Source organism: Protopterus annectens, chromosome 2.part0, assembly GCF_019279795.1.
Source record: "Protopterus annectens isolate FY-2018-M chromosome 2.part0, PAN1.0, whole genome shotgun sequence".
NCBI classification, from domain to species: Eukaryota; Metazoa; Chordata; order Ceratodontiformes; family Protopteridae; genus Protopterus; species Protopterus annectens.
The window spans coordinates 1165837639-1165864078 of record NC_056728.1 but is presented as its reverse complement, the minus strand read 5'-3'; the positions used below and the strand labels follow the sequence as shown (position 1 = coordinate 1165864078).

The 26440-nt window shown below is 43.8% G+C and overlaps 1 protein-coding gene across 1 annotated transcript in view; it reads left to right on the top strand.

Moving 5' to 3' along the window:
• The window catches only part of SMARCAD1 (SWI/SNF-related, matrix-associated actin-dependent regulator of chromatin, subfamily a, containing DEAD/H box 1), a 3333959-nt gene that overhangs the window by 2431374 nt on the left and 876145 nt on the right, over nucleotides 1-26440 (top strand). Inside the window, exon 17 of the mRNA XM_044061375.1 lies at nucleotides 20693-20810. Coding sequence (XP_043917310.1) covers nucleotides 20693-20810 — 118 coding nt within the window. The remainder of the gene's footprint in view (nucleotides 1-20692; nucleotides 20811-26440) is intronic.

Genomic DNA, 26440 nt, shown 5'->3' with positions numbered 1-26440 from the left:
GGATAGGAGGGGATTATGAGTAATGGGATGAGCCTGAACTCTGGCCGAAGTCAGATTTAAGGTCTGATCCAAAGGTCATACATTGAGGAAGGAAGCAGACAACACAGACCTATCATTCTGGTAAGTACATACCTTTTGATGTTACGTTGTCCTGTCTCCATCTTCATTCTTGCTGGTTGGGTTCGGAACTGAGCATCGGTTCCAATTCGGCCTTTACTAAAGCTCGAGAGCTTCCACTGGCTCGAGGCTATACCCTAACCCATCATGCCTAGGGAATTTTACCCAGATCTCGTTTGCCGCTAAACTAGATCGGGTTGCTTCCTACTAGGCTCCAGGCCAAGTAGGAAAGTTCATCTGTTTTTGGTTGTTAGTCGTTTTTCTACTTTTTGAGAAAAGATAGTGTTGGTTTACCTCTAATCTGTCAAATTTGCTCAATTTGCTGTGCATTGTGTGTTGCTGGCCATCGTCTTTCATTAGGCCTTTCTCCTACCCATGCTCCTTTTTTACCAGAGATTTTGTGAAAATTTTGTTGTCATTTCTACCTATAATTTCACAAGGAGTTCATTTAAGGTAGAGAGGACTCATTGAATCAGCCCTTTGACATTTAGAGGGCTTTCCCTTTCTTGTCCTATTCCTCTTATTTGGGAGTTGTCGTTTAAGTTAGAGACTTCTCCTTTTACCAGAGGAGATTGTTGTTTAAGTCAGAGACTTCTCTGGTCCCCCTTCTACAGTTTTGGTGTGTGTTCCTGTTGGTTGCTTGTTTTATATATATTAAAAAAACAAACAAAAAAAAAAAAAAATTAAAGAAAGTTTAGTTCTTTAGTGTAAGTTTTTTTTTTTTGGTATAGTTAAGTTGGTTTTCTCGTAGTTTAAAAACTGACAGTCAAGTCTAAGGATGGTAAAGAACCGAAGCCTTCTGGCTTCAAAAAGTGTGATTGATGTAGCCAGAAAATGTCCTTAACAGATGAACACACCAGCTGAGTATACTGTTTGGGTGCTGTCCACCTGCAGGAATCTTGTGTTTTGTTATGGTTTTACCTGTAGAGTTTTGCAAGAGAAAAAAAATATCAGCTCATTGTTAGGGGACTTCTCAAAGTCCCTTTCTCTGAGGCTATTGAACGAAAACAGAGTTCACCAGTATCAGACAAATCTTTAAAAAGAGCTTCTTCCTCAGCACCAGTGTCTGAACCAGCGAAGAAGCAGGCAAAAGAAGCGACCGAGGACGTGAAGGCTTTTGGGCCTAAAAAATCTCTCTCTTCGGCTCCACTGACTTTCACCCATACTACAGTCAACAAGATCCTCTGCTCCATCCTCTCAGTCATTCAGGAGCTTATCCGACGACATAGAGCAGGTGGTTGAGACTACTACGGACACCAGCACTAGCCAAGATCCTGTCGAGCCCTCCCAGACTGGAGTCTGCTTCGACAACCATCATTACCCCCTTGACAATTCCTCCTCCAACTTAAGGGTCAGCTTCAGAGCCAGCGGGCTTGGATTTGATAGAAGTGGAACCGTTGGGACCGAGATCTGATCCAGGATCTTCTATCCCAATTTCCACTCCGACTTCCTCGGTGCCATCCTATGGCGAAGAGTCTAGAGGCCGATGCTCCCCCAACGGGTCCGGAGAGGAGGGTCGGGTCAGACAGCTGTCTGATCAGAATCTACCTCTCGGAGCCTTGGTGCAGGTCAGTTCAGTGCTTACATTGGCTTCTGAGCCTACAGCCTTGATTTGGGTGCAGTTTCCTGGTTCTTCGGAGTTGGGAGCTCCCTCGGAACAGAATTGTGGTGCCTTCAAGGTCATGAGGAGTGTGCTGTCACCCCAGTCAGCTCCACTCTTGGATCCAAGTTCTCTTTGCCCAAAAGTGCCCGAGTCTGCCCTCTTTACCATTCCTCCCCCCCAGGTGTAGAGCCCAAAGTCCCAGGATGCCCCAGTGGGCGTAACAGTCTCTTCCGAAACCTCTCCAGAGTATTCCTCTGAAGAGGACTTGTAAGAGGAAACATCTATACTCCCCTGAGGAGTCTTGTCACTTCAGACACGGACTTGGATGATTCAGAAGAGAGTCCCTATGGTCACCCTCTGAGGATGACTCTTCTGCAGACATCCTAGAGATCCTTAAACAGAGAAGTGGCTGGAAACCCATCAACCCTTCTGAGGATGAGTCTCTTGTACCTGGAGGCTTTCGGGTCTCACTCCTCAAACTCTTGAGTTACGCCGCCTTTCAACCAGCTCCTTAACATAGTCAGTCGAAAGGGGTGGGGCTCTCCAGAATCTGTGGAACCCATTCTGAGGGGGCCCAACAAGTTCATTACTGCTCCCTCTGACAAGGAATTTTTGTCCAAACATGTCCCAGTAGATGCTATGGTAGTGGTGGGAGCCACCAATAAGGAATTGTCTTGAGACTTCCACTTCTGTCTATTCACCGAATAAAGAATCTCGCACGATGGACAGATGTGGAAAGAGTATGTTCTCATCAGCAGCTTTTGCATTCAGGTCGCTGAATTATTTGTTTTATTTTACTAGACTTCAGAGGGATCTCCTGAAGGAGTTAGGTGATACCCTCCAAGGCTCTACAGCTGCTGGGGTTTCAGATAAGGTGACCACTCAGCTTGCTACCTTAAACTCTGTAATTAACTCTTCAATGCAGCTTATATCTTATACGGCCGACGGAGCGAGTAGGGCGGCAGGTATAGGAATCTCCCTAAGAAGGCACTCCTGGATGTGCTTATGTGAGATCGTAGAGCCCTTCGAGTCTTCCTTTATCAACCTCCCCCACTTTCAACGGCTTGTCTTTGATCGGCCCAAAGGTGAAAGAAACTCTGACCAGGTGCGAGCAGGAGGGTAAGATTCTTCCTGCAGTGGGAGTACATTTTTCCCTCCCTACCAGGCCTTATCCCAAGTGCCAGAAGGGAGGAAAGCTGTGGTTCCATAAGTCCCAAAGAGTTTTCCCAGAGGCATGTGCTGACTCTTCCCCCAGGGGCAGAGGGGGAAACAACAGGAGATGCCGACCTTGTGGCAGAGGGGGTCTGCAAAACCAGAGCGACAGAGATACGTTCTGTAGTAGGCCCTTCCAGCGCTCCTGAAAGGAGGTCCTGTCTGTCCACCTCTGGAGGCAGTTGGGGCTCAGTTGTCAATGTACCAAAACGCTTGGCTAAATATTACACAAAACAAATGGGTACGGATAATAATATCCAGTGGCTATAAACTTCGCTTTCTCTTCCCCCTCTCTTAGAAAAAAGATGAATCCCAGATGTTCCATCCAGCCAGAGGGATCAGGTAACCCTAGAAATTCAAAGGTTGCTAAGAAAAAGAGTCATCCAAAATGTCCCCCCAGACCAAATTTGATCCAGAACTTACTTGAGGTTCTTTTTGTTCCAAAAAAGACAGGGGACAGGAGGCCCATTTTGGATCTCAGCAGGCTGAACAAGTCCGTAAAAAAAATCAACGTTCCGGATGGTAACGCTTCAGTCAATACTTCCCTTTTTGGGAAAAGACAATTGGATGTGCTCGATAGATCTCCAGGATGTTTACTACCATATAAAAATGGACAGGTGATTCAGTAATTACCTATGCTTTCGGCTGGGGGCCAGTCAATATCAGTTTTGAGCCCTTCCCTTTGGTCTCACTACATCCCCCACAGTGTTCACCAAATGCATTGCAGTGGTCACGGCTCACTTGAGACATCTAGGATTCCAAGTGTTTACATACCTGGAAGATTGGCTCCTAACCACCACCACTGAGCATCTACTAGTCAAAGCAATAGACACCACTATTCACCTGTGTTCACAGCTGGGTATCACCATAAATTTCGAAAAATCTGCCTTGTTGCCATCACAGCATAGTACATTCATAGGAGCAGACTTGGATACAAAAGACATGGTAGCAAAACTTCCTCAAGACAGTCTACAAACACTGCGTCATCATGTCCAATCTGCTTGCAAAAAAGGAAGTACCGGGAAAGATTGTCCTGAAGGTTCTGAGTACCATGGCGGCAGCGATAACGCTAGTACCTCTGGCACATCTACACATGAGAGTCCTCCTGTGATTACATTTTGTTCAGTGGTCCATGCAGGAGTTGCCCATGTCCCACAAGATCATCAACACAGATTCCTGAAAGAGGGACCTCAGTTGGCTTCGGTCCACCCAGGTAATCCTAGGCAAGACCGTTCACTCTCCCACAACCAGTAGCTACAGTGACCACTGATCTGGAAAAGACAGTCCAAGGAACTTGGCAGGAATGCGAATACCACATGCGTATCAGTGTCCTACAGATGAGAGCAGTGCTGTTGGCATTGCAGGCTTTCCAGAACTTCATTCCACTAGGAATGATTGCAATCCAGACGGACAATATGTCTGTTGTGTGGTATACAAACAAACAAGGCGGAACCAGATCTTACCCCCTTTGTCGAGAGATTGAGTATGGCAATGAGCAGTCTTTTCACAATGCTTTCTGATCACAACACATATCCTGGAGAAATCCAACGTAATAGCGGGCAAGCTAAGCAGAACTATTCTAATGCCTTACGAGTGGTCTCTAAATCAGGAAGTTGCGAAACAAATCTTTTGCAAGTGGGGCCACCCTCACTGCGACCTATTTGCCACGTCTATGAATGCCAAATGCAACCGCTATTTTGCCCTGATCCCCCCTCTGGGGGGAGTTACCAAGGGATGCACTTGTGCATGATTGGCCCCCAGGCCTTCATTATGCCTTTCTTCCGTTTCAGTTAATCCCCATGGTTCTCCAGAAAGCCCTTTTGTTGAGAAGCAGGTTAATACTCCTAGCCCCATACTGGCCTTGTCAGATTTGGTTCCCCTTCCTTTGGCCCCATCTACAAGAGGAGCCATGTATTCTGGACCCAGTGCCAGATCTCTAACGCATCCGTCGGGAACACTCCATCCCTTGATCCAAACCCTCAAATTAACAGCTTGGCTGCTCCACTTTCAATCTTAGCCAGGTTTCCACATGTATCCCCTGCTGTGAAACGCATCCTGGATGTTCATCGTGTTTCACTGTTGCAGTCATTACAATTGGGTTGTCCTGCTGACAGGCTACCCGCAGTCGGCCCGAGTTCCAAAGTCTAGGTCCGACGTCGGTTGCTGTCACCTCCTCCCTGACGTCAGTGCGCCAGTGATATAAAAGATGCAGCCGACGCCATTTTCTTCAGTCTTTCTTGCCGTGCGGTGGCTGAAGCAAAAGCAGTTCACAAGTGCTGGTCGGCCGACTCCTGAGATTTTCAAATTCGAATTTCAGATCAGAAGTCTTCATTAAAGCTAAGTACCCCATTGGGGAAACTTTTTTCTTGCTCCAGACCGATGTCAGAAAAAGTTAATAATTGTATTTCTTGTGGGAAGCAAATACCTCATAAGGATTTTCATTCTTACTGTATTCCTTGCCTAGGCCCTGACCACGATGTTGATAGTTGTCAGTTTTGTGCTAGATTTAACCAGCGCACTATTAAGGGTCGGTACGATTTTGCATTTCATTACTTTGGCAGAAGATTCAATTATATAATGCCGTCGGAACAGCCGACTACCGGAGTTTATAAAAAGTGCAAAGAAAAAGAAAAGGACAGGCATCCGAGGTCCAAAACCGACGACGAGGCTTCCGCTAGGCCTGTCGCTGGTTCGCAGGTTCTCAGTGAGGTGCTTTCACAGCCCCTGATTCCCGCTACCACAGAGCCACAGGCCGCTTCCAACTTCCACGTGGAGTCGACTAGGCCACTGGAAACTCAAGATGTTGGACACTCGGAAACTATTCCCTCAGATGGGTCCAGAGTCGCTGAGCAGGCATCGGTTTCTGAGGGTGTTTTCAGGCCTACACAGTTATATGTGAAACCAACTTCAGCTTCAAAGGCAAAGTCAAAAGCAGCTCTAAAGACAAAGAAACAAGTACAGCATTCTCCTGGACAGGCTACCATGCCTAAAAAACAGATGCTTAAAATGGCCAAAGACCTAATTACTTTGATCAGGGATTCCCATCCCCCTCCTGATAAGAGGCCTAGGCAAGAGATAGAATGTGAATCTTCAGATCAGGTTTCCATTTCCTCTGATTCCTCTTCTGACCAGGAATATTGTCTTCCTCCCTGTTCTGATGCTGAAGAATCTATACCTTCAGCTTCTCCTCCTGAGGATTATTCTTTTGGGGAGACCCTGCATACTATGAGGGAGCATTTCCACTGGGAGAGCCAAGATTACTCAGAATCCAAGAAAAGGCTCAAAGACTTCCTTTTATTACCTCAGAACAGGCCCCTTGCTATTCCTCCTGTTTTAGACATTGTAGATGATGTATTTTCAGAGTCCGGTCTTTCTCCTGACTCTTTACCACCAGCTCCTGTTAAGCCAGACAGAGATACTACAGGGTTCCTGATTCACATAAATTTCTTTATAAAAACCCTGCTGCTGCTGACCCAGAAACTATCTCTCAGGGTCCCAAAGGGGTCAAGGCTTCCACTGCAAAAAAACCCTATCCCCTCTGATAGGGATTCAAGGGCCCTGGACAGATGGGGGAAAAAGATTTATACTTCTGCTGCCTTGGCTGTAAGAGCTTTAAATTGTCAGTTTCATATGCTTAAATATCAGCAATATCTTATGTCACTGCTTAAACAGAAAATGTTGACAAATTCAGAATGTGCAGAAAACAAAGAAATGCAGGATTTATTGCATGCAGCTGAACAAGTGGGAAAGCATACTTTGCAATGTGGTTTTGATTCTCTAGAGGCCTCCTGCAGGGCCGCTGTTACAGGTTCTGTCATTAGGAGACATGCTTGGGTAAAAGAACAGAATCTGCCCAATCATGTTAAAGCAAAATTATTAGATGCTCCATTACAGCATGATACCTTGTTTGGTGTTAAAGCAGAAGAGGTGTTGAAGAAAATGGAGGACAAAGCTAAATCTATGCAAACAGTCAAGGATTTCTTACAGGTACAGCCCCCCTATTTATCAGGAACTGGCTTACAAAGAATTGGTCCTTTCCAGTGTCAGACAGGCCACAAAGAGGCAGATAGAGGTGCCCCAGAGACAGATCACAGCCCCAAGGCTCATACAGGCCTAAACAATGGGGTGCTTCTACCTCCAAAAGCGGAGAGGAAAAATCACAGCCATACAGGAAACAGTCTCATTGACTTCCCCCTGCCAGCACCAAGCACTTATCTTCTGGCAGCTCCTGTGGGGGGAAAACTAGCACTTTTTCACAAAATTGGTACATGATCACCCAGGACAAATGGGTGTTAAATATCGTATCACAAGGCTACAGGTTCCACTTTCACACCCTGCCAAGGTCAAACGGTATGCCAGACCTGCCACGCAGTCAATGGGCAGAGGCACAAAATCAAGTTTCATCCCTCATGGACATATGAGAGACATTCAGCAAGTACCACAGCAAGAGCAGGGACTAGGATTTTACTCAAGGCTATTCTTGGTACCCAGAAAGGACAAAGCCTGGAGACCAATACTGGACCTGTCTATCCTAAATACATTCCTGGATATTCCAAAATTCAAAATGTTAACTCTGCAGCAGCTTCTGCCCATGCTGGGCAAGAAGGCTTGGCTTGTGACTTTAAACCTAAAAGAGGCATACCTGCATGTCCCAGTCAGACAGTCATGCAGAAGATACCTCAGATTTATAGCTGGCTCAATGCTCTACCAATTCTCTGCACTGCCGTTTGGCTTATCTACTACGCCCAGGGTCTAAACAAAATGCCTGGCACCAGTAATTGCATTTTGCAGACAAAGAGGAATACAAATATATCCTTACTTGGACGACTGCCTTATTCAAGCAGAGAACAAGGACATTCTACTACAGCATCTGGCATTTGTAAAAAGATTACTAACAGGTCTAGGGTACACAGTAAACGAAAAGAAATCAAAACTCGTACCCTCTCAAGAGATAATATTCCTGGGTGCAAGCTTAAATACAACTGCCCAGATGGCTTATCTCACACCAGACAAACACAGACAACTGACTACTTATTTCAAAATGTTGGCAACAAAGACCCAGTTATCTGCAAGAAAAATTCTGCTGGCTTTGGGCTTCATGGCATCCTGCATTCTGCTAATTCCATATGCAAGACTGCATATGAGGAAACATCATGTATCTAAAAAGTGTTTGGACTCAACATTGCCACAGCCTGGAAACAATAATTACCCTCATTCCCTGCTTGCAACAGGAGTTTCGATGGTGGGCAAAAGCCTGTCACCACAACACGGGACAGCCATTCACATTAACCACAGCCAGGCAGACATTGACAACAGATGCATCAGATTATGCCTGGGGGGCCCATATGGCAGGAAGATGTATTCAGGGCACATGGTCCACAAGTCAAATGCATCTACATATCAATCTAAAAGAGATGCTAGCTGTTCAGAATGCCCGGACAGCCTTCAAAGATTTACTTCATCCAGGACAACTACTGATAAAGACTGACAATACTACAGTCATGTGGTACATAAACAAGCAGGGAGGCATACATTCCTACCCCCTCTGCAGACTAGCCATGAACTTGTGGGGCACAGCATTGACTTACCAAGTACATCTGCAAGCACAATTCCTGCCAGGAAGGACAAATACTCTGGCAGACGAACTAAGCAGAAACCTCAGCAGAAATCCCCACGAGTGGAAATTGGATCCACAAGTCTTCAGCATGATAACAAGGAACTGGGGATGCCCAGACATAGACCTATTTGCCTCCCCTCACTACAGAAATTCTGCACAAGGACGTATCACAAGCAAGCATGGAAAGTGGATGCTCTATCTTTCAGCTGGAAAAACCTAACAGTATATGCCTTTCCTCCTCTGCCTCTCCTCCCCAAGGTACTCCTCAAGGTCAGACAAGAGAAGCCAAAAATGATACTGATTGCCCCAGACTGGCCCCACCAGCACTGGTACCCAATACTAAAGAACTTGTCTCAATACCCAGCTTGGACATTACCTCAAATTCCTCACTTATTGACCCAACAAGACAGTCAGATACTGCACAGCCAACTCAGGACCTTAAACCTGGCAGCATGGCGGATAATGTAGCCATTCAAGACAAACCTCTCTCTAAAGTAGTGATGTATGTTATTTTGGAGGCCAGGAGGCCCAGCACCAGAAAATCTTATGCAGAAAAAAATGGAAGAGATTCTGTGCTTGGAGCCAGGCACAAGGTATTGACACGATTGTTCCAAATATTCCTCAGATTTTGCAATACTTAACTGAGATGCTGGATAAAGGCCTTTCCTTTTCATCAATTAAAATTCATGCCTGTGCCATTTCAGCTCATTACAGTACAGAACCACCTATTTTTTCTCATCCATTACTAAGGCAGTACCTCAGAGGGGCCAAAAACATAAGACCTCCAAGGAGAGCACCAATACCTGCATGGGACCTCAACTATGTCTTGGAAAAACTCACACTGCCTCCGTTTGAGCCAGCCTCTGCAGTTGATATAAAATTCTTATCCTGGAAAACAGCTCTGCTCCTAGCAATAACCTCCGCTAGACAAGTCTCAGAGTTACAGGCACTCATGGCTGTGGAACCTTTTATCATTTTCTATCCTGACAGGGTTTCTCTGAGGAACAAGCCCTACATTTATGCCTAAGGTAGTGTCCAATGTGGCCCTTAACCAAACAATTCATTTGCCTACCTTTTATCCAAACCTACAGAATAAGGGTGAGAAACTTCTGCATTCTTTGGACATTCACAGGCAGCTACGCTTCTCCTTGGACAGAACCAAAACTTTCAGAAAGACTGAACAACTTCTAGTGGCATATGCTGCAGGATCACAAGGAAAGCCTATCTGAAAGCAGACTATTTCAAAGTGGATAGGCCACTGCATTCATTTCTGCTGTTCACAGCATGGCAAATCAGTGCCTAAGGGCATTAGGCCGCATTCAACCAGAGCAGCAGCCACTTCAGCAACCTTCTTCAGAGGAGTACCAACCAAAGACATCTTAGAGGCTGCAACTTGGAGTTTAGTGCTTACTTTTACAAAGCACTATCACTTACCTCTCTACTCTAAATCTGTTTTGTAGGGCCTGATAGCCTCTCCTAATCCTATTTAGCACCAGCCTCCCAACCTTAGCTTTGGGATTCAACCCAATTGTAATGACTGCAACAGTGAAACACGATGAACATAGTACAGTTGTGTACCTACCATAAATGTAGATGTTAGAGTGTATTCACTGTTGCAGTCCAGGTTACCCTCCCACCATCCCACTTTTCCTTTGCTGGGACTTATTTTACTTCTCTATTTTGTGCAACCTATGTGGTGTATTTGCTTGTAGATGAAGGAAAAGTTGTTTTTTGTGTATGCATGCTTATTGGCATAATTTAGCCTACCATTTTAGGGGCACCTGACATCTGGGGTAAGAAAAACCGAAGAAAATGGCGTTGGCTGCATCTTTTATACCCCTGGCACTCTGACATCAGAGAGGAGGCGACAGCAACTGATGCAGGACCTATACTTTGGAACTCGGGCCGACTGCGGGTAGCCTGCCAGCAGGATAACACAATTGTAATGACTGCAACGGTGAATACACTCGAACATCTACATTTATGGTAGGTACACAACTGTACTTTTCATCCCATAAGACCACAACTAGGAAGCTTTATGCTAGCAAGTGGGAAAGGTTTTCTTGTTGGGCTTCCATCAATAATATTGATCCTTTCACAGCCTAGGTAACATCCATCATCGACTTCTTGGCAGAAGTATTTAATGAAGGGGCAGCAGCTACCATACGAGTTCAACTAGCCACCATATCCAACTATCACATAGGAGATATGGGATTGAAAATAATGTCTCACAGACTGTGCAAGGCCTTTCTGAGAGGTGCTTTTTTGCTAAGGCCTCCAATCAGGGAACCAACAGCTCCTTGGGACCTCAACCTAGTATTATCCACCTTAATCCTTCCACTATATGAACCAGCTTCTTCTTGTCATCTAAAGTTCCTAACTTGGAACATGGTCTTTTTGGTGGCCATCACATCAGCTAGGAGGGGGTCAGAACTTCAAGCATTTTCCATACCCCCTCCCTACTTAGTTTTCCATAAAGATAGTCTCCCTTAGAACTAATCCATCCTTTCTACCAAAAGTTTGTTCTGAGACCAACTTGAATCAATCCATTGATCTACCTGTTTTCTTCCCAAACTATGGTAACAGGGCAGAATATAAACATCATCAATTGGATGTCCATAGGCAGCTGTGTTTCTACCTACACAGTACAAAGGAACTCAGGAAATCTGATCAGTTATTCGTATCCTTCTCGGATAAAAAAGGGTGCTTCAATATCAAAGGTCACTCTGTCAAAATGGTTTACTTGATACTATTACCTATTCAAAAACTTCTCAAAGTAGACAACTGCCTGGTAAAATTAAGGGTCACTCCACAAGAGCTATTGCAACCTCGACTGTTTTTCTGGCTAGGTAACCTATGGATTCAATTTGTGCTGCAGCGACATGGGTTAAACCTCATACCTTTATCACTCATTACAAAGTAGACGTGGCCTCCCGGAACAGGGCTTCCTTTGGATCCACTGTTCAGAAGAGTTTGTTCCCTTGAGCCACCCAAGAAAGAAGGTGCTAGGGAAGCTGTCCCAACCAGCAAGAATGAAGGCGAGCTCGGACAACGTAAGATAAAGAAGTTATGTACTCACCATAATGTTCCATGTTTGTTGTCCATCTCGCCTCTGTTCTTACGTCCCACCCTCCTTCAGGAGCGAAGGTTGGGGAGGTTTTTTGATTGGATGTGAAACTCATCTGCTCTGTTTCTCTTCCTTAGTCTGAATGGTCACGTGTTATGGATGTTTTTTGTATATATGTATATAACTGTTGCTGTATATACTAATTGCAAACAAGATCAGGGTAATATTCTTTAGGCATGATGGGATAGGGTATAGCCTCGAGCCAGTGGAAGCTCTCGAGCTTTAGTAAAGGCTGATTTGGAACCGATGCTCGGTTCTGAATCCAACCAGCAAGAATGAAGGCAAGATGGACAACAAACATGGAACGTTATGGTGGGTACATAACTTCTTTTTTTCTTCATCAATAAATTGAAGTGTGGCACAATATTTCTTGCCCTCAAAGATCTCTAGTAAGGGCTTAGAAAAGGCTGTCCTTTATTTTTTGATCTGACAGGAAGTGTTTGTCATGGTACATAAGCAAGCAAGGTAGCAAACTACCGAATCCCTTGTGCATCAAAACAGTGTGTGTTTTGGTAGTGAGTAATAAAGAAAGGACATCACTCTTGTAATGGTTCATATTCCACGAGAAATAGACTTAATAGCATTTCTCCTGGACCAGAAAACGTGACCATTATTTCCCATAAGAGACACCACCGTGAAGTCACCTGTATGCTGCACAGTATAATGTGTTTTCCCCCCTCTGAGCTTTTGTCTTTTGACTACCCTTTAGCAAGATTTGATTGTCATTGTTTCAGATTCTTCTAGCGCTTACCCCATTTCAGAAATTCCTCACAGTCTGTATAGCAGATGCATACTCACAGTATCATTTTATATTTGAAGAGTCCTTATACAGTGAGTATCATCCTTTCACCTTGACCTTGTGTCTGGACAGCTATTCCATCTGGTGGATGCTTATAGAGATTCTTTTATGTTAGTATTTTTCCAAAACTGACTAGGCATCATTGGTGATGAATATGCTGTTGGCTAAAAAATACTTTAGCAGGAAGTGGAAGTGTAGCATCCCACTTGATTGTTTGACCTGTTGAAAGAGTTGAAACATCTGGAACTGATAGTTGACTTCTCAGCAACACACATATATTTGTTCCAAATTGTAGCTACTGTCCAGTGAGATTGTATAAAATAAAAGTGCATTGTATTATGTGATGTATTTTTTTTGTTTAGATGGTTTAATAGGAAATAGAATTATATTGACTGGTAATAGGACAGTGTGGTTAGCTTCCATTCATTGTTATGGACCAGCAGCTGGGATCTTCTTTTCTTTTTGATTGAAATGAAGTTATTGGTTTTGTTACTGTTAACTATATCCTGTATGATAGTCTTTTTATTCTCAAGTTAATAAAGGATACTTTTTAGAGAAAGAAAAGTCGTAAAATTAAAACTAAACATAGATATACCAACCAAACCCCCAACCCTCCCATTCTTTTTCTCCTCCTCCTCCTCCACCACCCGCACTAGCTACCCTAATTTCGTAGCCAACTCAGTTCAGCCGTCTTACTTAACCTCTTCCTCTAATTAACCTCTATAAAAAAAATTATCCATGCATGTGTACATTTCATAAATGCAATTGTAAAGCATTTTGTATGAAAGTTATACTATCCACTCTTGTTCTTTTCTAGCATGTAATTTCCTTTCAAATTAGTAATTTGCTGAGACAGTATAGATTTTTTGTGTGTGTCAGAGACTGTTTTGTATTATTTATTTCTTGTATTCAGTTTTAATGTATTCTATATGAAAATCCATTCTGTATGTAAATTGCCGAGACATTTATGGATCTTTTCTCCCGGGCCTCTGCTAAAACTGGGCTTAGTTCCCAGTTGGACTCTCCTGGTAAACAATTGTAAAATAAATAAATAGTAGTAGTTATTTATATATCCTTGAACACTGGTTTTCCTTGTCTTGCATCTCTTGCTTCCTCATTGAGAGGGTGTTTTAATGAGAAGCGCCAAGGCTGAGATTGTCTCTAGCCTGCCATGTGATTCCATGAGGTGTCTTGAAAGGGGTAGTATATGCTGCCAGGTATTGGAATGAAGGCGAGAACTAGTGTTAAGTCAAGAATAGCCAAATGTGAGTTCCCAACAGTTATCCTCTGCCAAAGGCACCCTCAGAGATAAACTATTGCATTGTATTTGTAGCCCTTAACTATTTTGAAATATTTGTTTAACACTGGAGTGTGAGATTTTATACATATGATTCTAGAAGTCTGATTCAGGAGTTAGACATGTAAAACTGTGATCAAATGTTGTCATTTCATTTGTTCTTTGACCTGTGGGTTTCGGATTCAATCTGTCATCCAACTCGGCTGCTTTTCAAGCTCAAGATCTGATGCTCAAGCTCCTCCTCTCCTTCCCATAATGCCTCGTTCCCCCAGAATAACTCAGATGTTTGCTGCTCACCAAAGAATCATTGCTCCAGTTTCATTCCATTACAAGAGTTCTCGAAGTCATTTTCTGCTGTTCTTAGATTGCTTTTTTTCCTCTCTTCCCACTTCCTTTTTTTCCATATAATATATATACACATACATACATACACACACATGCCTCATTTTGTAGTTTAGTAGATGTTCTTTGTGTTTCACTGTTGCAGGCATCACATTTGGGTTATCTACTTGCAGTAGCCCTCAGCCTGATTATCAAAGTCTTGGGTCCTGCGTCAGTTGCTATCTCATCTTATATGATATCAGGTAGTCAGGGGTATAAAACATGCAGCCGACGCCATTACATCAGTCGTTCTTGCCGTGTGGTGGCCGAAGCAGAAGCAGTTCGCAAGTGCCGGTCGGCCGACTCCTGAAATTTTCGTTTTGGAGTTTCAGAACAGAAGTCTTCATCTAAAGCTAGGTACCCCATTGGCGAAACGTTTTCTTGCTCTAAACCGATGTCAGTAAAAGTCATTAATTGTATTTCTTGTGGAAAGCAAATACCTCATAAAGATTTTCATTCATACTGTATCCCTTGCCTAGGCCCTGACCACGACGTACCTCGCTGTTGGTTTTGTGCTTTAAACAAAGAACTATTCGTCGTCGGTATATTTACATTTCTAAATATTTTGGTACTTGGTTCAATTACCCAGGTATGGCTTCGTAAGCCACCCGACTACCGACACTCCGAAAAAACACAAAGATAAAGACAGAGACCAGGTCCAAAGCTGCCGACGACGCTTCACCTAAGCTAGTCGCCAGTTCACCGGCACTCAGTGAGCCGCTTTTGCAGCCCCTGATACCCACTACTTCAGATTCGCACGCCTCTACTGAGACCCATTCGGAGTCCCGTATGCCGCGAGATTTTTCAACTGTGGAACCTGCGGATGTCTCTACCTTGGATGGGTCCGGAGCCGCTGTGCAGGCACCGGCTTCTGAGGGTGTATTCAGACCTTCTGACTTGCATATTAAACTGATGCCATCTTCTTCAAGGCCTAAAACTCAAGCCATGCCTAGAAAACCAACACCCAGGCCACATGGTCAGGCCTCTATGTCTAAAAAACAGATAAGAATTGCTGAAGACCTTATTACTTTAATCAGGGGACGCCAGCCTTCCCCCCTCTAAGAGACCTAGGACTGAATTTCCTTATGATTCTTCTGATCAGGATTCTGAAATTTCTGTTTCCTCTGATGACCAGGATTTACCCTTATCTACCTATGAGGGTTCTGATGCAGAGGACTCTATTCCCTCTGCTTCTCCTCCTTAGGATTTCTCTTTTGGTGAAACCTTGCATACTCTTAGGGAGCATTTCCGCTGGGAAAGCCAGGATTACTCTGATTCTAAAAAGAGGCTTAGGATTTCTTACTCCTGCCCCAACACAGGCCTTTAGATATCCCCCCTGTACTGGACATTGTTGATGATGCCTTTTCGGAATCTAGCTTGGCCCCTGACTCCTTATCTCCTGCTCCCAGAAAACCAGATAGATTTTACAGGATTCCTGACTCTCGCAAGTTCCTCTTTAAAAATCCTACTGCGGATCCTGAGACCATTTCACAGGTACCTAAGGGCATTAAGGCTACTACTGCCAAAAATCCTTCCCCCTCTGATATAGATTCCAGGGTGCTGGATAGATGGGGTAAGAAAGGTATACACTTCTGCAGCCTTGGCCATTAGGACCTTAAACTGCCAGTTTCATATGTTAACGTATCAGCAGCATATTATTGCATTGCTTAAACAGAAAATGATGTTGATTCCTGACTGTGCTGAAAATAAGGATTTACAGAATTTAATGCATTCTGCTGAACAAGTTGGAAAACGTACTTTGCAATGTGGTTTTGATTCACTAGAGGCATCTTGTAGGGCTGCTGTCACTGGGTCTATACTTAGAAGGCAGGCATGCTTGGCTTAAATAGCAATCTTTGCCAGATCATGTTAAAGCTAAATTGCTGGATGCTCCCTTAAACCAGGACCGCTTGTTTGGCAACAGAGCAGAAGTACTTAAAAAGATGGAGGAAAAAGTTAAATCTATGCAAACTGTTAAAAATTTCCTTCAAGTACAGCCTCCAAGATTTAGTAAGCATTGGCCCTCTAAGAATTGGTCCTTTCCTGCCTCTTCCAGGCCTTCTCTGTCTAAACCCAGAACCAGCAGAACACCCAGGCTTCAGTCCCAAGGTATACACAGGACTAAGCAGTGGGGGGCTCCCACTTCCAAAGCAGGGAGTTTTAAGACTCCCCCCTGTGGTAAACTGTCTCAATGACTTAACTTTAAAACTTCCAAACCCTTCTGAACTGGCTGCTCCTTTAGGAGGAAAGATTGCTCTGCAGGCAAAATCTGGGAACTCATTACCCAGGACAAGTGGGTTTTAAATATAACTTCCCAAGGATACAGATTCCACTTCCACACTTTACCAACTCCAAATGGTTGGCCAGATCTACCCCCAAATCAGTGGGCAAAGGCTCAAAAGCAAGTTCTCTCTCTCTTAAGTATAAGGGCTGTTCAGACTGTTCCAGAAGAGGAAAGGGGACGAGGCTTCTACTCAGGACTTTTCCTGGTGCCCAGAAAAGACAACTCCTGGCATCCTATCCTGGATCTCTCTATCTTAAACATTTTTTTGGTGATCCCAAAATTCAAGGTGCTAACTCTTCACCAGTTGCTTTCTATGCTAGGCAAGGATGCCTGGTTGACAACACTAGATTTAAAAGAAGCCTACCTTCACATCCCAATCAGGGAATCTTGTAGAAGATACCTACGCCTCAAAGCAGGCTTCATGCACTATCAGTTCTCTGCACTGCCCTTTGGTTTATCTACTGCGCCCAGGGTATTCACAAAGTGCCTAGCTCCAGTCATTGCATTTTGCAGGCCAAGAAATATTCAAATATACCCATACCTGGATGATTGTCTATTTCAGGCAGAAAGCCAGGACATACTTTTGAATCATTTGGCATTTGTACAAAAGGTGCAAACTTCTCTGGAGTACACCATAAACAAAAATAAATTGCATCTTGTACCCTGCCATCGAATTGTATTCCTGGGAGCAAGCTTGTACACAGCTTCCCAGATGGCTTTCCTCACGCCAGAGAAACAAGTTCATTTGACAGTTTACTTCAAAGTAATGACAGAAAAACCCTGCTATCTGCAAGACAAATACTGCAAGCCTTGGGGTTCATGGCCTCCTGCATTCTCCTAATTCCATATGCAAGACTGCATATGAGGAAACTACAATGGTATCTAAAAAGTCTATGGTGTCAAATCTAGAAGCAATAATTCCTAGAGGCCTGCCACCAAAACAAGGGACTGCCATTCACTCTATCCCCTGCCACCCAAACCCTATCAGCAGACACATCAGACTATGTATGAGGGGCTCACTTGGCAGGGAAGTGCATTCAGGGCAAATGGAACCCAAGTCAAATGCACCTGCATATCAATCAAAAAGAAATGTTAGCTGTACAGAATGCTCTGACAGCCTTCAAGGACCACGTTCTTCCAGGACAATGAATGGTAAAGACTGACAACACGACTGTTATGTGGTGCATAAAGAAGCAGGGGGGAACCCACTTATACCCTCTCTGCAGACTAGCCTTGGCTCTGTGGAACACAGCCTTGAGCTACCAAGTGCACCTACAGGCTCAATTCCTGCCAGGAAAGCTAAATACACTGGCAGATGAACTAAACAGAAAGCTCATGGACCCACACGAGTGGAAACTGGAACCAAAGACATTCAACATGTTGATAAACAAATGAGGGAGCCCAGAGATAGACCTGTTTGCCTCCCTCCAGAACTACCAGTTGGACAAATTCTGCACATGGACTCCCCGCAAGCAAGCTTAGAAAGTTGATGCCCTGTCCTTCACCTGGAAAAACCTATCAGTTTATGCTTTTCCCCCTCTGCCTCTCCTCTCCAAGGTACTACTAAAGATCAAACAGGACAAAGGACGAAACTGGTTGCATCAGACTGGCCACGCCAACACTGGTACCCCTTTTTGTGCAGTGTGTCACTGCTGGCACCATTGTACCTGCTTCAGACCCCTACACTGCTGTCCCAGCAGGAGGGCCAGATTCTGCACCCTCAGCTTCAAACCCTGAACCTTGCAACCTGGCTAATTACCTAATCTCTCAGTAAACAAGTGTTGGATGTCATTCTGGAGGCAAGGAGGCCTAGTACTAGAAAATCTTATGCTGAAAAATGGAAAAGATTCTGTTCCTGGAACCAAACTCAAGGAATGGGCACAGCAGCACCCAATTTACCTCAGGTTCTTCAATACTTAACTGAGATGCTTCACAAAGGCCTTTTCTTTTCCTCCATCAAAATTCATGCCTCAGCCATTTCAGCTCATTACAACACAGAACCACCCCACTTCTCTCATCCACTGCTCAAGCAGTTCCTCGGAGAGGCCAAAAACATAAAACCACACAGGAGAGCCCCAACTACAGCCTGGGACCTTAACTTTGTATTGGAAAAACTCACTCTACCTCCTTTTCAGCCAGCTGCAAGTGCAGAGTTGAAATTCCTTTCTTGGAAAACAGCCTTTCTTTTAGCCATCACTTCAGCAAGAAGTGTGTCTGAATTACAGGCCCTTATGGCAGTGGAGCCTTTCATCATCTTTAATGCGGACAGTGTGTCTCTCAGGACCAATCCCTCCTTCATGCCCAAGGTAGTATCCTGTGTGGCGCTTAATCAGTCCATTCATTTTCCAACCTTCTTTTCTAATCCACAGAACAAAGGGGAACGTTTATTGCACTCCTTAGATGTGCACAGCCAACTTAGATTTTACTTGGACAGGACTAAACCTCTCAGGAAATCTAGCTGCTGGTGGCATTTGCTGCAGGGGCAGAGTGGAAGGCCATTTCAAAGCAAACCATTTCTAAATGGATAGGCCATTACTTTCATTTCTGCTATAAGCACCATGGAAAACCTATCCCACAGGGGATAAGACCACATTCAACCAGGGCTGCATCTACCTGTACATCCTTTCAAAGAGGTGTCCTTACCAGGGACATCCTAGAAGCTGCTACCTGGAGTTCTGTACATACTTTAACCGAGCATTACCATTTGCCAATTTTCTCTAAATCCAGAGCTGGCTTTGCCACTGCAGTCTTGCAGGGCCTTATAGCTGGCCCTAATGCTATCTAATTTCCTACTCCCATCCTTAGCTTTGGGAATCTACCCAAATGTGATGACTGCAACAGTGAAACATGAAGAACATAGCACGGTTGTGTACACTTACCATAAATGCAGATGTTCAAGTGTATACACTGTTGCAGTCCTGGTTACCCTCCCTCCAGCCCCCTGACTTCTTTTGGCTATACCTCTATTCCTTTTTACTATGCTTAAAGTTTTTTGGTGTATTTACTTTTTTGTGGAGGTGTAACCTTGTGTGTGTGTTTGTGTTTGTATATACATCTATATATATATATATATATATATATATATATATATATATATATATATATATATATATATTTAATTACGTCGCATTAGAGGGGCACCTGACATCTGGAAGAAAAATTGATGTAATGGCGTCTGCTGCATGCTTTATACCCCTGACTACCTGACGTCATGGAAGATGAGACAGCAACTGACGCAGGACCCAATACTTTATTAATCAGGCCAACTGAGGGCTACTGCAAGCAGATAACCCAAATGTGATTACTGCAACAGTGAATACACTCAAACATCTACATTTATGGTAAGTATACACAACTGTACTTTACATACTTAACATAACTTGGTATCTGTGTTATCCTACATCATTCATCACATTTTTCTCTCCCCCCATCCCCCTGCCTTGTGGATCATGAAGGAAGTTGGAGTGTTTTCCTTCGTCTTGCAGGAGTTGCTTTAGGAACACAACAACAAACTCGAACTGGAGGTTAGCGGGCAGCAGGGCATCATGGGAGAGGGAGGAGCTAGAGACTTGGATCCGTCTGTAATATTTTGCCGGGTCGGATCCTAGACCCTATGGTGATGAATGACGACGTAGGATAACACAGATGCCAAATTATGGTAAATACATAACTCTTTTTTTTTTATTCTGTTTTCCCTACTCAGAATCCCCTCACACATTTGATGGAGAGTAAACAGTAGGCAGGGTCCACTGAATGTGGAGATTTTCCTTTAAGAGAATCTGACTTAACACCATCATTGGGCTTGATATAGGCTGCTCAAGTCTGCATGTTACCATTGTTTTTTGAGAGGTCTACTACAACTTTGGAAGACCAACTCATCACCCATTCTACACACACACACACACACACACACACACACACACACACACACACACACACACACACACACACACAAACAAATGCATCTACAGAATGATGGACCATATTCATTTTTCTGTCTTTTCCAGTGTTGATATTGGCAAATATCACATTTTACACACAGCTACATCTTTCCTTCCTCCCCTTTTTGGCTTTCATTCAGACCACTGTTCAAAGTGAGATCAGCAACAGCTCAAGCACCAATTATCTAGCAAATGTTATGACGTTTTTTTTTTTTTTTTTTTTTTTTTAAGTATATTCTTTAAAGTTAGTTATGATTAGTAAAATGTATTGCTATTTACCTATAGTTTTGTGGGTTTTTCCCCCTTACTTATAGGTCTTGCAACAGCTTCCACCAAAACAAGACCAAATTGAATTTTGTGGAATGTCAGAAAGGCAAGCTGCACTATATGATGACCTCTACAATAAGATAAAAAAGTCTATTAATAGTTCTGGTATGTATGTGCTATTATTTGTATTATTTTTTTTTTATACAGAAAATGTTGATGAGTAGCATGTATAAATAAATTCTTAGCCTACCATAACAGAAAAAATAATTTGTCAACAGGATTAGTTAAGAAAACAAGATGTGTAACATTAGGGATGCTCCTGTGTTTTGTGTCTGTAGTTTACATTATCCTTCCCATCAGTTCTTCTAGATTTCCAGTAGATGAGGTTGCGTATTAACTCTTCACCATTGTCATTTATGTCATCATCATTCACTGCATTTGAAGAGAGTGCCTTTTCCCAGAGTGCCATTTTTTTCCTGTAAATTGTTCAGCTCAGATTTTTACCCTGATATACGTTGTGAAAAATTTCTTGCGTTTTGCTAAAGCTTCTCTGTTTGTATTGACCAAGTCATGAAGGATGTCCCCCATCAGTATTGTTTTCATTGGCTGGGTGAAGGAGATGGTGTGTACTTGTGGTGTAAGTGGCAGATGTTCTTCGTGTTTCACTGCTACAGTCATTACATTTGGGTAATCTGCTGGCAGGTTGCCTTCAGTCGGCCTGATTAATAAAGTTTTGAGTCCTGCTTCGGTTGCTGTCCCTTCTTCCATGACATCAGGTCGTCAGGGGTATAAAACTTTCAGCTGACACCATTACATCAGTCTTTCTTGCCGCGCAGTGCCCAAAGCAGAAGCAGTTCGCAAGTGCCAGTCGGCCGACTCCTGAAATTTTCGTTTGCGAGTTTCAGAACCGAAGTCTTCAACTAAAAAAAGCTAAGTACCCCGTTGGGGAAACTCTTTCTTGCTCCCACAAATTCCTTTTCAAAAATCCTATTGCAGATCCTAAAACCATTTCTCAGGGTCCCAAGGGCATTAAGGCCTCTACTGCTAAAAATCCTACCCCTTCTGATAGAGATTCCAGGGCGCTGGATAGATGGGGTAAGAAGGTTTACACTTCTGCAACCTTGGCAATCAGGGCTTTAAACTGTCAATTTCATATGCTTAAATACCAGCATAATGTCATGGGACTGCTTAAACAGAAAATGATGTTAATTTCTGACTGTGTGGAAAATAAAGATTTACAGGATTTATTGCATTCAGCTGAACAAGTTGGACAACATACTTTGCAATGTGGTTTTGATTCTTTGGAGACCTCTTGCAGGGCTGCTGTAACTGGCTCTGTGCTAAGAAGGCATGCTTGGCTCAAAGAGCAAACTCTGTCTGATCATGTTAAAGCAAAATTGTTGGGTGCTCCTTTACAACAGGACCGTCTCTTTGGTAATAAGGCTGAAGAAGTTTTAAAAAAGATGGAGGATAAAGCTAACTCCATGCAAACTGTTAAAGATTTCTTACAAGTGCAACCTCCAAGATTTAGTAGGCACTGGCCTGCTAAGAACTGGTCCTTTCCAGTTCCTTCGAGAGCCAATCAAGTCAAACCCAAACATTCCAAAGGATCCAGGTATCAGTCACAAAGGACCTTTAGAACAAAACAATGGGGTGCCGCCTCCTCCAAATCTCGAAGCAACAAGGTACTTCCCTATGGTAAGCAGTCTCAGTGACTTCCCAGTACACTTAACAAGCACTTAACTTTCAGCCGCCCCTTTTGGGTGGAAAACTGGCACTTCATGTAAGAAACTGGCAACTTATAACCCAGGACAAATGGGTTTTAAATATAGTATCCCAGGGATAAAGATTTCATTTCCACACGTTGCCAATCCCAAACAGATGGCCAGACGTGCCCCCAAATCGGTGGGCAGAGGCCCAGAAACAAGTATGGTCTCTCATGAACATGAGAGCTATTCAACCTGTCCCAGAAGAGGAAAAGGGGCAAGGTTTCTATTCAAGACTTTTCCTGGTACCCAGAAAAGACAAATCATGGCATCCAATTTTGGACTTATCTACTCTAAACACATTTCTGGACATTCCAAAATTCAAGATGCTGACTCTTCAACAGTTACTTCCTATGCTAGGCAAAGATGCCGGTTGGTAACTCTAGACTTAAAGGAGGCTTACCTGCATTTCCCAATCAGGGAATCTTCCGCTTCAAAGCAGGCTATTTGCATTACCAGTTCTCTGCACTGCCTTTGGCTTATCTACTGCACCCAGGGTCTTCACAAAGTTCCTGGCTCCAGTAATTGCATTTTGCAGGCAAAGAAATATTCAAATATATCCATACCTGGACGATTCAGGCAGAAAACAGGGACATTCTTCAAAAACATCTGGCGTTTCTAAAAAAGGTTCTAACTTGTCTAGGGTACACCATAAACGAAAAGAAATCACAACTGGTACCCTCTCAAAAAATTACATTCCTGGGTGCAAGCTTGAATACAGCTTTCTAGATGGCTTACCTTAACGCCAGAAAAGCAAATTAATTTGATGACTTACGTCAAACAGGTGGCCACAAAAACCCTGCTATCTGCAAGACAAATTCTGCAAGCCTTGGGGTTCATGGCCTCCTGCATTCTTCTAATTCCATATACAAGACTGCATATGAGGAAACTTCAGTGGTACTTAGAGTTTATGGAGTCAACATTGTCACAGCCTGGAAACAATGATTCCTATCATACCTTGCCTGCAACTAGAGTTCCTGTGGTGGGCCGAGGCCTGCCACCAAAACAAGGGACTGCCATTCACTGCACCCCCTGCTGCCCAAACCCTAACTACAGATGCATCAGACTATGCTTGGGGGGCTCATCTGTCAGGGAAGTGCTTTCAGGACAAATGGAGCCCAAATCAAATGCACCTTCATATCAATCAAAAAGAGATGCTAGCTGTACGGAATGCACTTGTCAGCCTTCAAGGACTATCTTCATCCAGGACAATTAATGATAAAGACAGACAACACCACAGTTGTGGTACATAAACAAGCAGGGGGTACACACTCCTACCCCATTTGCAGACTAGCCATGGCATTGTGGAACACAGCCTTGACCTATCAAATTCAACTACAAGCTCGATTCCTGCTAGGAAAGCTGAATAAACTGGCAGACGGACTAAGCAGAAATCTTCATGGACCCACACGAATGGAAACTGGAACCACAGATTTTCAACATGTTGGCACGCAAATGGGGGAGTCCAGACATACATCTTTTGCCTCACCCCAGAACTATCTGTTGGACAAGGTTTGCACAAGAACGCATCACAAAAAAGCCTGGAAAGTGGATGCTCTATCATTCAGCTGGAAAAAAACTATCCATCTATGCCTTTCCCCCTCTGCCTCCGCTCTCCAAAGTTCTACTAAAAGTCAAACAGGACAAACCAAAAATTATTTTGATTGCTCTAAATTGGCCTCGCCAACACTGATACCCACTCCTGCGCAATGTGTCACACCTTTCACCGTGGCATCTGCCTCAGACACCTTACTTACTGTCTCAGCAAAACAACCAAATTCTGCACACTCAGCTCCAAACTTTGAATCTTGCAGTGTGGCTAATCACCTAAATTCACCCTTGGAATCCCTCAGCAAACCTGTGATGGATGTCATTTTGGAGGCAAGAAGGCCTAGTACTAGAAAATCTTATGCTGACAAATGGAAAAGATTCTGCTTGGAGTCACTCACAAGGGGATAAGCACAACAGTGCCCAATATTCCTCAGATTTTACAATATTTAACCGAGATGCTTCACAAGGGCCTGTCCTTTTCTTCCATAAAAATCCATGCTCAGCCATTTCAGCTCGATACAACACAGAATCCTCCCCTCTTCTGTCATCCTCTGCTAAAGCAGAATCTCAGAGGGGCCAAAAACTTAAGACCACCCAGGAGAGCTCCATCCCCTGCCTGGGACCTCAATTTTGTATTGGAAAAACTCGCTCTCCCTCCTTTCGAGCTAGCTGCTACTGCAGACTTAAAATTTTTCTCCTGGAAAACAGCTTTCATTTTAGCAGTCACTTCAGCTAGAAGGATTTCTGAATTGCAGGCTCTTACGGCAGTGGAGCCTTTCTTTATTTTTCATGTGGACAGAGTGTCTCTCAGGACCAATCCATCCTTCATGCCTAAGGTGGTATCCAGTGTGGCCCTTAATTAGACCATTCATTTGCCAACTTTCTTTCCCAATCCACAAAACAAGGGGGAACGGATTCTGCATTCATAGGATGTACACAGACAACTTAGATTTTACTTAAACTGGACTAAATCTCAAAGAAAATCTGAACAACTACTGGTGGCATTTGCTGCAGGGGCAGAGGGAAAGGGTATTTCAAAGCAAACAATTTCCAAATGGATAAGCCATTGTATTTGTTTCTGCTAAATGCACAATGGTAAATCTATTCCCCAGGGGATCAGATCTCATTCCACCAGGGCTGCATCAACTTCTACAGCCTTTCTCAGAGGTGTTCCTACCAGAGACATTCTAGAAGCTGCTACCTGGAGCTCAGTTCTTACGTTCACCAAACATTACCATTTACCTTTCTTCTCTAACTCCAGAGCTGGCTTTGCCTCTGCTGTCCTGCAGGGCCTTATACCTGGTTCTAATGCTGTATAAATCCATCCTCCCAGCCATAGCTTTAGGAATCTACCCAAATGTAATAACTGAAACAGTGAAACACGAAGAACATAGTACAGTTGTGTACGCTTACCATAAATGTAGATGTTCGAGTGTATTCACTGTTGCAGTCCTGGTTACCCTCCCTCCAGCCCCCTGCTTTTCTTTTACTATACCTCTTCTTTCTTTTATTATGCTTAAAAGCCTTTTTGGTGTATTTGCTTTTGTTTGGAGGTATATTTTTGTGTTGATTTTATATATATATTGGGGGGCACCTGACATCTGGGGCAAGAAAAACTGATGTAATGGCGTCGGCTGCATGTTTTATACCCCTGACGACCTGACGTCATGGAAGAAGGGACATCAGTCAGGAGGAGAAGGAAACCACACTCACTACGTTTCCAGTCTCACATAGACCTACCACGACAGCAAACCAAACACATCAACACAGAAAAACATACTCTGAGGCTCTAAATAAAAATCTGCCTAAGCAGCAGAGACCTCCAAAGCAGACACCCAAGCAACTGCTACCCCAAAACAAAACACGTGCAACACATAGCTCACAAAGCCAGTGTGCCGAACAGTCACAGCCCTTAAGGCTAAACAACACACCTGATACACTTGTAATAGGTGACTCTATCGTCAGGCAGACTCACCAGGCTGAACAAGGAGAAGGTCACGGTGAGCTGCCTGTCGGGCGCTAGGATCCGCCACATAACACAAGCACTCAGGTCACTCCAAGGCAAGTACAAATATGACTCGGTCATTGTCCATGCTGGTGTGAATGACCTGAGACATACCTCCCTGGACTACATGAAAAGAGACATAGAGGAGCTCTCTGAGCATGTAGCCCAGGCCGGTATGACCCTGACCTTGAGTAGCATCTTACCCTCACCAAGAATGATGCCACAATATGAAGACAAGATGATGAATTTCAACAATTGGCTTAAGTATTGGTGTCATTCAAAGGGGATCCAATGCCTGTCAGCCTGGGATGACATGCTCGACAAGCCACGATGCTTCTCTAGAGACAGCTTGCACCTGTCACCCCTGGGCTTTCGGATATTGGCAAAGGCTCTTGCTTCCCCCATAGTGCCTTTTTTAGGCAAGGCTCAAAAGACAAACCCACCTTCATAGGTATCACAAGGGATAAGAAACT